This window comes from Bactrocera latifrons, unplaced genomic scaffold, assembly GCF_001853355.1.
Source record: "Bactrocera latifrons isolate USDA-ARS-PBARC rearing strain unplaced genomic scaffold, ASM185335v1 scaffold_159, whole genome shotgun sequence".
In the NCBI taxonomy this organism is placed as follows: Eukaryota; Metazoa; Arthropoda; class Insecta; order Diptera; family Tephritidae; genus Bactrocera; species Bactrocera latifrons.
The window spans coordinates 693,234-707,582 of NW_017535063.1; the positions used below are offsets into that span (position 1 = coordinate 693,234).

At 38.0% G+C, this 14,349-nt stretch overlaps 1 protein-coding gene across 2 annotated transcripts in view; it reads right to left on the minus strand.

Annotated features, from left to right (window-relative positions):
• Positions 1 to 121: 121 nt before the first annotated feature.
• The window catches only part of LOC108966320 (myotubularin-related protein 14), a 19,552-nt gene continuing 5,324 nt past the window's right edge, over positions 122 to 14,349 (minus strand). Inside the window, exons 2-8 of one of the 2 annotated variants that reach the window (XM_018929162.1) lie at positions 4,867 to 5,660; positions 2,825 to 3,379; positions 1,716 to 1,793; positions 1,542 to 1,652; positions 1,385 to 1,447; positions 864 to 1,313; positions 122 to 793 (exon numbers count right to left, since the gene is read on the minus strand). In XM_018929162.1, coding sequence (XP_018784707.1) covers positions 670 to 793; positions 864 to 1,313; positions 1,385 to 1,447; positions 1,542 to 1,652; positions 1,716 to 1,793; positions 2,825 to 3,379; positions 4,867 to 5,660 — 2,175 coding nt within the window. In that variant the 3' untranslated portion in view covers positions 122 to 669. Of the gene's footprint in view, positions 794 to 863; positions 1,314 to 1,384; positions 1,448 to 1,478; positions 1,653 to 1,715; positions 1,794 to 2,824; positions 3,380 to 4,866; positions 5,661 to 14,349 lie in introns of both variants that reach the window. The other variant, XM_018929163.1, reaches the window with a different exon arrangement.

Below are 14,349 nucleotides of genomic sequence, written 5' to 3' on the forward strand. Positions count from 1 at the left end.
AGCAATTCAGAGTTGTTTTCCATTTAAATATATGCTCTATACATACATACATATGTTTCTTTGTATGCATGCACTTAAAATTTAAAAAAATTTAAAGCAATGGCCAGTCTAAAGGCAATTCTTAATTAAGAACTCTGAATGAAACGCATCATATCTTTATTCTAGCTTTTGTTATAAAGAAAACTTAATTAATAATCAAATTGTTTTTTTGTTTTAATTCCACAGTTATCGTACGCCATAAGCATTGAGGGGGCAACAATTTTTTTTTGTGGTGAATTACTTAATGGTGCACCTTGGAAAAATTAAAACTAAATATTATTTATTGATTTCACTTATGTGAATGTATGCCTGATTTTGTATATATAAAATTTGTTTTAACAAATAATACAATTTTTCGACAACCGTCTTTTGAATTTTAATTATTGTACAACGTATGTAAATTTTTCTAACAAACAGCAAGAAGGACATAATAGCCTGATACAACCGATTATGGCAGACATTTACGTTCACATTTCCTTAAAATTATTAAAACATTACAAAAACGAGAAACTAAATTTAATTAAAAAACGGATTTGGTAAAATTAAAAATGTGTTTCCATGTGTGTATGTATGTATGTTTGTGTTCACTTAGTTTACGTCGCTCATTCAAGTTATGTCATTTCCAGCACTTCAGAATAAAGTTGAAATGACCGCTCCAATATTTCCGCTGTTACCTTCCCTCAATTTGAGGCCCACACCTTTACCATAACAACGAACGAAGAGGGCACGAACAAGATTTAAACGTTTTTCGCGTCTATTATAACAAAAAAGTAAGATACACTTTTTTGAAAAAATTAAAAAAAAATTGTCAAGAATTAACTTACTCGGTCTTATATCGATGTTCAGTTGGTTTTGGTGTTAACGATTTCTCTTGTTCGCCATTACTAGCAGTCGCGGTGTCTTTCATTGTAGTTGGCAGTGTAGTATTACTTGTGTCAGAGSCATGACTGCTCGCAGCACTACTAAAACTAGTGCCACTTAAATTGCTGTCACCGCTTGGATTATGAACACTTGAACTACTATCTACTGTATCGCTCCCACTATTCTTTGTAGTGCTGCCATTGGAGCGTCTACTAGATTGAGTACTGCTGTTTGAATTCACTGAACCGCTCTCTGAACGTGTGGCAGCATGATTACGCATATAACTACCAGCTGCAACGGAATCTATGGAACCAGTTTCTGTCACTAAGTGCCAACTGCTGTTGGATGATACGGATTCTTGCCGTTGACGCGCCGAATTTGCACCTGGCACCGGCATAGGACTTGTGCGTGTACTATATTGGTAAGATCATATATTACGAATTAAAAGAGTTTTACACAAATGTATAGGTACTGTTGWACAAACCGTTTAGAATTAGGCGAACGATTAGGAATTGTTGTATTATTGGTCGTTGTTGCTTGCGGCGATGTGTAGATGTGTATAAGAGACAGGTACAAACCGTTTAGAATTAGGCGAACGATTAGGAATTGTTGTATTATTGGTCGTTGTTGCTTGCGGCGATGTGTTGGGTATTGTCATAGCGTTTAATGTATCAGTTACTTGCAAATCACAGTTGGAATTATTTGAAAAACTATCATTACTATCATGATCGCAGGCGGCTAAAAACAGTTCTCTGAAAAGAAACGAACAAAATTAAAGTAGWGAGAAGCTAGATCTGTGTTAATATGCATTTTACTCTCTTAAAGCGGCATCATCTTCCATTTTTAGTCCGAGCCCACAACTACCACTACTGCTGGTTGTTTTTGTACGTTTTCTATAAAAAACAAAATTAAGTAAATTTAAATTACTAAACAAGAATAAAAAAAAAAAAAGAAAGAAGATAACTTTAGTTACACCGAAGCGATAATATTCCTCAAAAATATAAAACTATTCCATATAGAACTTGATTTTGTTCAGTTTGTATGGCAACTATATGCTRAGTGATACGAATGGCACAACTTCTTCGGAGATTTCACAGTTGCTTTGGAAATTAATTCAATCCAAAATTCGTTAAAAAATCATGTCAAATGAAAATGTTAAAACTGCTTGGAGAGGAGTTCGGAAGCATAGGAGGACCTTCTATGTAAATGTTCGACCGCAGACATCAGCAGGCYTGTTATAGTCCGGAGTGCAGTGTTCTGCATGGCTGAAGCTTCTTCGTCTGTGTTTCACTGCATCCAGACCATATCCGTGCTGCGAAGCGTTACGCAAAAAATTTTGACGTTTTAACGTCTTAGACTTCAATGTTTAAGTATAGYCTATACTCCTTCGTACAGTTCGTGAATATGGTTGCTGTGGATTTAGTGGGGGAGTGTTAGGTTCCTTGCAGAGAAGAATTGAGAATGGTCGGAGAGATAACCACTTATTTTATCGTTCAGTTTGTGTGGCAGTTATAGTGGTTCCATATCGGCGGTTCCGATCGATATCTATTAAACTGATGGACTAGTTAGAGTAGAGTCCGTTCCCACGACAGTCGGGTCTACGAAAACCGGAACGGATCCGGATTTTTATCCGGCCAAGGACTGTCAACTCGGCAGAATTCTGCTGTTACAACAACAACACCAACAACAACAACAACAACTAGGTAGAGTATATATACAAACAAACGGACATAGAAACGTATATGGCTAACTCGACTAAGCTGGTCATGCTGATCATTTATATACACATACAATATGCATATTATAGGGTCTCCGCCGTTTCCTTATGTATGGACTGTTAATATTCTAATGTATAATATCTATTTAATCTGTTTTATTTAGTTACTAGGTAGCAGGAAAAAAAATCTCAAATAATCCAACTTACCTATGCTCGCCTAAACTGAATTCTTCGCTGGCGATAAATTTCAGCATGTGAAAACAAAAGACTATAATATCTTCGCCACGTTTCTCGCGACTTGGAAGTTGATGTCCAAATAAATACCAATCGTAGGCCAATGTGAAGTAAGTAATTTGTGTAATATCTAGTGATTGATGTATAAGACCGTCCGCCCAAAGCGATAGGCGTAGCAAACAGATGAACAGTGGAGTGCGATCCCAACCGCTTATACAATGTACCAAAAGGCCACTATTCTCTTCCTGCACATATTTAAGCATTGCTTTGAGATAATTTTGTGTGATCACCACCACATCCCAATTGCGGTATTCTTCCCAGTTAATGTCAAGATCCATTGCGGGTCCGATTTTCGGTATACTTATGTGGGCATTGTTAAATGGACTTTTCCAATTGTAATGCAAATTAGGTGCAGTATAATTATATTCACGAAATGTCTTAAAGAACTCACAACCGGGATATGGCAGGGCGAGTAAATTGAAATTTTTATAGTTATGCTCAGGATCGGCTTTCTCCGATGAGGATATGCTACAATTAAAAAAATATTGTTAAAAATTAATTTACATATAATATAAATACTTTTTAGGACAAAAAAAAAAAAAATAGTTGCGTTAAACGACAGTATTAACTCTTAAGAAGTAAGTCAGCGCYAAGTTCGAGTTTATACTTATATTCAAAAAAGCTGCGACAGAATTCAACATTTATTATTCRCTGAAATCGTGTTCAATCAAATTTGGTATTTTATTAAGTTATAYTGTTTAAACAAATTTATTGAACCAATCGTTACAATTCTTTAAAAATTTTCAAAATAGACTCCTTCTTCGTCGATGCAGCGTTGCCAACTAAAGGCATTCTCTGGAATAGACTTGAGACTTGAGAGCCGAGGTGTATGCTGTTGGGATCCCCTTTCATCGGCCTTTCAAGGAAGCAAAAAAATTCTGGGGGACACATCTGGGCTATAGGGTGGCTGCGGATCCCACCCTTGGTTAGGTAACTATTCACAAGAAAGGCGGTGTGAGCCTGACCGTTGTCGTGATACAACTTCCAATCGGCTGCGATATCTTGGCGGACCCGATTGACCCTTCGTTTGAGTCTCTTGAGGATTTCCACGTAAAACTTGGAGGAKGATGTCAAAAAAGATAATGAGCATCGTTTTCCGGTCTTCATTAGCGACCTCTACCCTGCCCTTCAAAAAGGCCTAATGCCTTAGCCACCACTTATTGCTAAGGCAACATCTGGGTAAGCCTGCTTGTTGATATCAAACGTCTCGGTCGCAGATTTAACGAGTCACAAGGAGCTAAATCAGGCGAATACTCATATGGTGGTTGCAGTAYGATATTGGTAGAAAATTTGGCGAAATACTCCCGAAGAATCAATGYAGTATGCGATGGTTCAAAAAGCAAGACAKTGATATAGTMTTCATTGTTGACAGTTTGGTCGATCGGAAAAAATTCGGAGTGCAMCRCACTTAGTTGATCGTCGAAAACTGTAACTTAAGCTGGATTTTTTCTTACCTACTTTGACGTGGCCTCGGCTCACTTTTACCAGGAATTATCTGTGCMAAGTTTCATCCCGTTTCTATTAATTGCTTCTTGATTTGTACACTGGAAGGTGAAATAATCAGAAGGAATTTAAAATGGTTTTATATGTGAAGTTGGTGTGGTTTTAGTCCGATTCTCCCATTATCGCACTGGGAATGTGATAGGAATGTCACGTACCACCCCCAACACCCTCTCATACCATATTGAGTGTAAAACTGTATGTCTCTGGTGTACTTAGTTATTGTCTTATCGCACTTTTATTAGTTTTTAACAGTACTTTCTCCGATATTTATTGTATTAAAATCAGTTTATAGTAAGGATATTGAAATGTAGAAACTATATAAAAAGGTTGTGGTTATACTTACGTATACTTTCTTCTCTCATGCATAACATTGAGACAAGGAGCATAACACATTCATACATATGTATAACATTTGCTCTAACTCTGTATATACCCACAACTGAAATACTTACGTTACAAAGAATTTGATTTTCCGTTGTTCAACCATCAAATCGGCGATAGTTTTGATATTGAGCGTATTTAGTAGGGCAATGTCACTTCTGATCGATTCACTGTAGGAAAATGGTGATGGCGAATCATTTACTAATGAATCATCCGAAGAATCAGGATTTTCTTCTGGATGCGTTCGTTGTTGTGTTTCACTGGTAGTACCCGATGTTATGTAATCATAAGCGTAACGAGAATAAGTTTCCTGTACCACAGATACTGTAGCTGATCGACAAATGTACTGGCCACGAAAATATATAACAGGCGCAACGAAGCGTTGACGACATCGTGCATATCTGGCACGAATTATAAGGTCACGTATTCTATTGGCATCATACATTTCTTCATAGATGGTACGCTGTTTTGGCGGACGTTGTGGTCGTGAGACGGTAACAAACGAGTGAATACTGCTATCGCTATCACTGCCATTCCCTGTGGAGTTATCACAACCATTGCTATTCTCATTTTCAAGAGTCGGAGTAATGCTGCGCGGGATGCTTCCATTGGAATGGCGGTAGGGTTTTCGATTTTTTATATTGCAGTCACTGCCATTAGGACTTTCGAAACCGTTTGCGCCGTTTGAATTACACGTGGTGTTCGGCGTACTATCAACGGTTGTTGCCACGTGGTCATGTTCGGATTCCGGCACAAAAATGGTTGGCGGGTAAGCGTCAGTAAGTACGCCACCAGTATTATCTATTTGAAATATATTGTAGTCAAGGCTCATCAGATACTCGCAATTATGTAGGATAAGCTCGTCCTGCGAAAGAAAAGAATGTATGKATGCATATGTTTATTTTTGCTATATTTTTTTTTGTTTTTGTTGGGTCTAACATTTAATAAGCGTAAGATAATTGCATTAGTTTAACCTTACTTGTCTTCCATATTTATTTTAATGCAATATTAAATACAATACTTGGAACCCCACAACATTATTTACTGTTCTTTTGTTGGATATTTTTATACCCTGAACAGGGTATATTAATTTTGTCACGATGWTTGTAACACCCAGAAGAAAGCGTCGCAGACCCTATAAAGTATATATATAAATGATCTGTATGTTGAGCTGATTCGATTTAACCATGTCCGTCTGTCTGTCTGTTCGTCTGTCTGTATATATACGAATTAGTCCCTCAGTTTTTAAGATATCGTTTTGAAATTTTGCAAACACCATTTTCTCTACAAGAAGCTACTCATTTGTCGGAATTGCCGATATCGGCTCACTATAGCATATAGCTGTCATATAAACTGAACGATTGGAATCAAGTTCTTGTATGGAAAACTTTCACATTTGACAAAATATATTCACGAAATTTGGTATAGATAATTTTCTAAGGCAACAATGTAATCTCCGAAGAAATTGTTCCAATCGGTTAACTATAGCATATAGCTTCCATACACATACATACTGAACATATAGTTACTAACAATAAATGCACCTGTTAAGGGTATTTAACTTCGGTGCAACCGAAGTTAACRTTTTTTCTTGTTTTCTATAAACTTTCTCATTTCAGAAATACTGTGTGTATGTATGTGTTTTACATACCAAATATAAAATAAAGWGTTTTTTTCAAAAGGACGCTAAAAAAGTAGACGACTAGGCACAACAAGCGACGTCATATTTTTCCCGCTCTTTTGACATTTCTCTTCAGTTAGGTTTGTCATTCCATYATGGAAAAATATACGATTCAACAACGAGTCGAATTATTAAAATTTACAGCCGAAATTCGGAGTCAGTGGCCTCAACGTTAAAAGCGGTATGTCCAATTTAAGGTCRTCATAATCGTCCTCTCAGATAAACGATTGATCGTCTAGTAGAAAAAATCCACAGGCCGACATTCTTACAAGATCAAATTGAGGCAAGWACTGAATCCGCATGATCACCAGAATCGTCGTATGTTCGTGAATTGCGCTGAGCATAACTTGAAAATGATCCGTATTTTCATTGAAACATCATCTTCAGGGATGARCCTCATTTCTGGCAACAATACACTCGTACTCGTACTCCATGCGTCACCATTACATCCCGAAAAAATTACGGCTTGGTGCTGTTTATGGACCGGCGGCATCATTGGGCCATACTTCATCCGTAATGATCAAAACCGGCACGTTACTGTGAATGGGAATCACTATCGCTCAATGATAACCGCATATTTTTTACCCAAATTGGATGATATGGACTTGGAAAATATTTGGTTCCAACAGGACGACGCCACAASCCACGAAGCGAATGTTAAAATCGATTTATTGAAAACCAAGTTTGGTGAACATGTTGTCTCACGAAATGGTCCAGGCAATTGGCCGCCTTGGTCGTCCGATTTGACGCCGTTAGACTATTAATTGTAGAGCTAAGTCAAGTCTATGGTCTATGCCAACAAGCCATCAACGATTGATGAACTTCGTACGAATATCGAACGTGAAATTGCAGCAGTATCGGTCGATTTATGCTTGAAAACCGTCGAAAATTGGGTTCACTTTCTAGACTTCTACAAGCGTGCCCGTGGTGGCCGTTGCCAATATAATGGCATCGAATGTACTTTATAAACGAATTTCATTGATATCACAATGTCATTTACTTGGTGGCATGTACGGACAATGAGGTGAATGCATAAGTACCGCCAAACTAAGCTTCGGGAGCTTCTGGCGAGTCGCTATCAATGAGTGGGTGGGTGGCATCGATTTGGTTGCGATTCAGCAGCGGATTCACAGATGGAAATTTGGAACATGAGGTTATTTTGCATTAACTCCTTTGACGCTCATACATTGGCCTTCTTTTTGTAACCAGCCTTATTTAAATGGCTCCAAACTGTTAAGGCGCAATGTTCAGTTTCTGGGAAATTAAAACAGTGTTTATATGACGATTTGACTCGACTTCGCCTATTATTTTGTCGATATTTTCGCAAATCGGCTTTCCAAAGCATCTCTGACATYAAAAATGTCGGAACAGAAATGAATCGGTGAACACAAACACTATTTATATTTTTAGACGTCTTATAGCCATAAAGTAATCTCTTAAAACATCGATTGTTGACTATGCCAACTCTTAGTGAATATAGGACTTTGCAGAGGTTCAAATTTTACATTTGCGCCTAGACGCAAGTCGTCTGAAATTCACACTCAATATATTTAACAAATCAGACATAATACGCAAAGTACATTATATCACATGTCTATATGTATGTGCATTTGTGTATCCATATGTATATTAGGAACAACAGCCGATATCATATATAAACCAGAAATACTACAACGCTATCCACGAGGTCAATGAAATGTTGTTGACTTTGAGATGCGACAACATTCCGGAGTATAAAAAGGTACATAGCGCATTAAAATCAGAAAGTCTGAAGCGTGTTGGGTTGCATATTTTACAATTACAAGCGCTTATTAATAAARCGCTTAGCAAATCAGCTTACATATGTATTTCTTGGAATACTAGACCAAATAAGGAAACAAGCTCTAATAATAATAAAGAAATTAACTTTCATAAAACATGAAAAAAATTTCAAATACATAGTCATACTTATTTTCTTGGTGTCATTTGTTATGTTTTTTTAAGTACAGTTGCTTGGAAAGTATTCGGCGAGCCTTCTGGGCTTGAAAGCTGCACTGTATAAAACGTCAACAACTAAAAGAATAKCAAATTCGCATTTTACACACATTTTGTATATCCATACGGTTTAATTTAATGCACGTAAAACTGTACTTTCGTAATTTATATAGAGTTATGTGTGTAGATATATAGAGATAAATCACTATAGCGCCGGCAAAATTCCAGATTAACCGGTTTTATTACATTGTTATATGTGCATTTTTGTATGTAGATATGTATGTACATTTGTAGATGTCAGCTGCCGTACGCAGTGAACGTAAAAATCATCAAAAGTACGAGGCAGGCAGACACCGGCGAACAATAACAGCGGCTGACACGTGTTGCATGATTCGATAAAAAGAAGAGTAGACATTTTAACAATTTGCAATTACAATACTTTAACAGCAATGTTTTACTAAAAGCTAAGAAAAAACAACGAAAACTACAAAGACTACTACAATCAAAAAGAACTACTCGTCGCATACATTTCTACAAACGCCCATCGTATGCAACAAAAATCACAACAATAATCAATGCCACACCCTGCCCTATGGCTTGCATGCATAGTGCAGGTATTTGGTTGCGCTTGTTGTTGTTGGTGTTGTTGCATTAGTAAGGCCGCTGTCTCAAGTCTAAAAGGCTAAAAATAACAAAAGTGTGATATACCTGTCTCTTATACACATCTAGATGTGTATAAGAGACAGGCCCTATGGCTTGCATGCATAGTGCAGGTATTTGGTTGCGCTTGTTGTTGTTGGTGTTGTTGCATTAGTAAGGCCGCTGTCTCAAGTCTAAAAGGCTAAAAATAACAAAAGTGTGATATACCGATCGACTCGTGCTCATTTATACAAGTACACAAATGCAATGATAGCCATCACACGATGAACTCTACCGTACACTCGTTTAGCGAACAACAAATAACTTTGTTGATAAGTCAGCAACAGCGCGAAACCCCTGGTTGTCGAGGTTGGCTGCGGCAACCAGTTCGAAAGTATGGTGGCAATTTTCTGTTTTTTTTTTTTTTGTGCAGCACGACAACGACTAAATGACGCCGCCCCTGGCGCAACGTTAAATGTGCGAAAAGTAATGCAATAAAATAAACACGAATAAGTAGTAAACAAAATTAAAAWGAAAGCATTAAAAGCACATGAAGAAAATAGTTAAATTCATTTGGTAGTGCGAGCAAGCCCACGAGACAGTGGTGCAGATAACAGTCCTTTGATGTTCACAGTATTTTAAAATGTGATCAAATTTGAACCGGACTAGTTCAATATACATACAAACCCTTTAATCTAATCATTAAATATTGTGTTCCTGGATTTTTTTCTTTAACTTTCGTGTGAAGTTTGAACTCCATAAGTCAATTAGTGTACGTTTGGCACCAATTTTTACTCTGGAAAAAAATTTAACGGCGAGTGTGCTTGAAATTTTGTGCTTCCAATATATTAGGGAGCCCACATTATCTACAAGTATTTAAGTGGCACAAATCATTCAGTGATGGTCCTTAAGTCATCGAAAATTTGCCGCATGCGAGTCATTCATCCACCTCTGGTAATGGCGSTAACATCGAAAAAGCTAAAATCTGCTAGTTAAAAATCATCATGTTAGATGAGAGATAGCACAGACATATCTTATGGATAGACTCAACACATTTTGAGGCGAGAGGTGAGTTTTTGAAAATGACGTCGAAACAGTTCAATAATCTAGTAAATGGGGCTCCAATAATGATCCAATAAGGCCATCCCAGCCGGTGTTTATAAGACAAGTGTATGGAAAATTTAATTAAATGTTGGCATGCTGGTATTGGTTCAGGAATCGGGATAACATCAGATGGTAAACACAAAAGCAATGCATAATACCATAAAATTGGGCAGAAACATGTTTGTTATATTAATTTTTTAATCTGTATTATCAACTTCAAAATAAAGTGTCAAGGAACTTTAGATCCTAATTAGACCAGATTCCTTTACACCAAGAGTAAACAGACTGTTCCACGATTTTCGTAACCAGAAAAACTGCTCATACATTGGATCGACAAAGAAGCAGTCAGACAGAAGAAGACGACGATATGAGTTTCGGTTCGACTAAGCAGCTCAACATTAAAGTTGAATGATGTAAAAATACAAACATGTAATAGATCGTCATAAAAATATTTTTTTTTTAAACAGGAAAATAGAATCACTTGGCAGTGATCCTATGATCGATGTTATATGATGTTTGATGTTTTGAGATATATCCAATGATATTTTATTTTTTGGATATAACCGAGCCCACTGTGCWGCTGTTCGTATATGCAGTTTAATAACACCACCTAATAAAACTGAATGTGCCAGCGTGTTTATATATGTAAAACGTCATACAGTGACACGTCATCAGTGACAGAAAACCTCAACGCTGCAAAAGGCACAACGGCACAAAAGCAAATGAAAAGAATCAACAACCAACTAATAACCGACTGATGCCCAGCACAAGCTTGTTTATGTACGCTCAATGCAAAACAGCCAAGACAACTGTTTAAGAGTATATGCATTATGCAAAGGCACGTATGAGGGAGTGTTTAGCTGCATTGCCTCGCCTTAAGTGAACAACAATGCAWTCGCTATTTTCGCTCTCGTGTGTTGCCATTCAATGCAGCAGTGCCACGYTCCAATCGCAACCGGCAAACTACAAACGCTTCTGTGTGCCTGTTACTGCGTTTCAGCGATAGTCTGCAGCAATGTTCGCGCACTACWTTGCCATGRGTGTGTAGTAAGTAGCCTCACAGCACTGCACTGCTGTTGCTGCTGCTGACGAGTGCAAGTAGTTTCAATAGTTTTGCGAAAGCAGGTYGGTGGCTGCGCTGGCTGACTAGTTGGCCGATTATCGCTCGAGTTCTTCGTGCCTCTTTTTGTGACATAAATACCATGCCGCGGTTACCGACAGCCGACGTTCATCGGCACAGCAACAGAAGTGCAATGTAGTAAAACGTGGAATAACTATACAAAATACATACATATATAMAYATAGGTATGTTTGATCAAAAATAAGTTCGAGGCGTAGCCGCAWCGGTACGGCAAGTCGTGAGTTGAGCAAAACCCGGATTTTAAAGACTTTTCAACTGCTGGGTAAACAGCAGCAACAGACGCATGCGCTCGCTACCACAACACAAGACTGAGTTGGCCCGCGTTATATGTGTATGTGTGTGGCTTGCTAAAACTTCGCGTTTTGTTTGGGCTCGTAACTACCAGCTTGCTAGCTATTATGGCTAAATGCCATTGACTGTGTGACCTACACCCACCCGGCCAGCCGCCATCTCAGTACTCACTCTATGTGTCTCGTTTACAAGGCGGTATTTGAAGCTGCAGCTACCAGCTGCTACAATGGAGCTACTATTTGCGACTGTGGAGCCGTTCATAGCCGCACTGCAGAGCGYGTTGTCTAGTTGCTGAGTTTAATTCATTTCTTTGGCGTTGAGAGWTTATCGGAGTTGAATGGCGACACACTGTTTGAGAAAAATACTATGCAACAATGCGGTGAATTTGAAGTCATTGTCGGTCGGTTTTATTTTTGTTTCCTCACTCTTGGTAGCCATGAATGAAAGACAAATCAGTCGGTATGTGTATCGTGGATACGAGTACAAACAAAGCTATTGATGACCAAATTTGTTATGCAAAAAACCGGTTTAATGCGAGTATTTAGACGATTGATTACAATAATCAAARATTTAAATAAATATACTTACAATAATGCAAATAAGGCGGATAGTTATTTCTTTGACCAAAAAAAAWTTTTTYTAATTAGMCACAAGCATTTTTTTTAGTCAGCAGAGATCAATGCACTGACGTGGAATGCATTTTAAAAACAAATACTTCAATCGATGAGGAAAAAAGCAAGAAAAAACACTGCCGCAAAAAATCTTTGAAACTTTTGATGTCACATTCGTAGTTGTTGTAGTTCTTGGCCAGATGAACTCCTTGTCAATTCCGGTAACTTAGATCCGGCTGTCGTGGGAATTGTGGGATTCTCGTGAAATGACTTCGACGACAACCAACTTGAATTTTATCATCCACTAGGTGATTAGACAASCACTACGACAACAAGAACATGCTTGAATTAATTTAGTGGAATGTTGTCCAGGTCCGTTTCGGTTATGAAGATCCATGTGTCATGGGTCAYACTCCTAGCCTAAAGCGACTATGACAGTTTCTGATACAAAGGGAAAGATGCACAATTTGAAAATCTCAACTAGGATAAACCGMGTTAATCTTGTCGTGGTATACTCTATTTATTCAACACTTATGTGTCCACATTTAACAAATATTAGATATTTATCGCGACACCCGATTCAAGACAACATAAGGAATCAACGCGGGTATTATGATCGCAAGAACAAAGCTGATAAATGCCAATGGGCAAATACCTCAGCATTTTCCAAAAGGAAGTATTCGCTATCACCTTATGCGCAGATCTCAAAATTAGGAAAATGCCTAGTAATCATCATAYAGGGATAATAGGACTGAGTCGATAATAAAAATTGTATTGAACCAATCGTTACAATTCTTTAAAAACTTTCAAAATAGACTCCTTCTATGTCGATGCAGCATTGYCAGTTCGATTTCCAAGCAAGAAAAAAATTTCAAGGGTGCCGCATCTGGGCTGTAGGGCGGTTGCGGAAGCGTTGGGTTGCCGGCCTTTGTTAGATACCTCTGCTCTAACGAACGCTGCTTTTTCGGCTTGCACCCGTCACAGAAACACGGCGAGCGAAAAWGTTTGTCCTGACTCTCAAGGTGCTCGAAGAAAACTGGACAACAGCCGCTCGTTCGTTAGCTAGCAAACGCCTTCTACCGAATCCAGACGGTGCGCGCACGCTCCGAAGTACAACCGCGGAGGGAGAAAGTCCTATTACTTTCCGGACAAAACCTGTATAGTGCACAATCAAATCGCTGACGGTATGGAATGTGTCAAGAAACTTAGTGCCGTAGGCGGACGGAATAAAGTTCGGCTACTTTGGGTTCCGGTACATATAGGTATTGAAGAAAACAACATAGCGGATAAGCTTGAGAACCTCAGCCATTTTTCCCATTAGCCCCTCGTACGATAAAAGAGAAACTATGTAACTGAGGAGGAAAAAAGACTTGTATACATAGGTATACAAGTAGTAGTGACGGAATGTGTCTATAACACATAACTAAACATATTATTTTATTTAGCAAATATAACATAAMAATGTTAACAGGATTTTTTTACAAACTGCAGACTGAGCAAACATATGCACAAAATAGGGCTGAGTTTTTAGGAAACATATCGTTTCTCTGAGCTAATCCCGAAACGCCGGCGCACATATTGTTGGAATGCGATGCTGTGACTAGAATAAGGCTGGCGCATCAAGGACTCATGCAGCCGAAGCAAGATTATATTAAACCCTTCAATTCCTCAAGAATCCTAGATTTGTTTAGAGCATTAGGATTGAAGGAAACAATATGAAAGAATTAGAGGGCTCAGTACACCCATGATCATGGTACATTCGCTATCCCACCTAACTATCTCTCCACACTCTAACCACATGAGTAAAATTTGCTCAACGTAAATAACCGCCGCTGCTCCGTTTTAGAATTATAATTTGTTTCAATACCGCCAAGCCCAAATAATATTAATATGTTATTTTTTCCGATTTTTGTTTGCATTGCAATAGTTATCAAATTAGGGCAGCCATATTAATTGGAATGTGTAGTGACAAATTCATTGAAACTAATTTTCCGAATACGTGCGTGAGCACACGTACAAGTTAGGATGTAGTGAAAAATTAAAAAAACTAGTATGTACAAACATGCATACATATAATATATATATGAAAATAAGGGGCATAATGTCTTCAAAA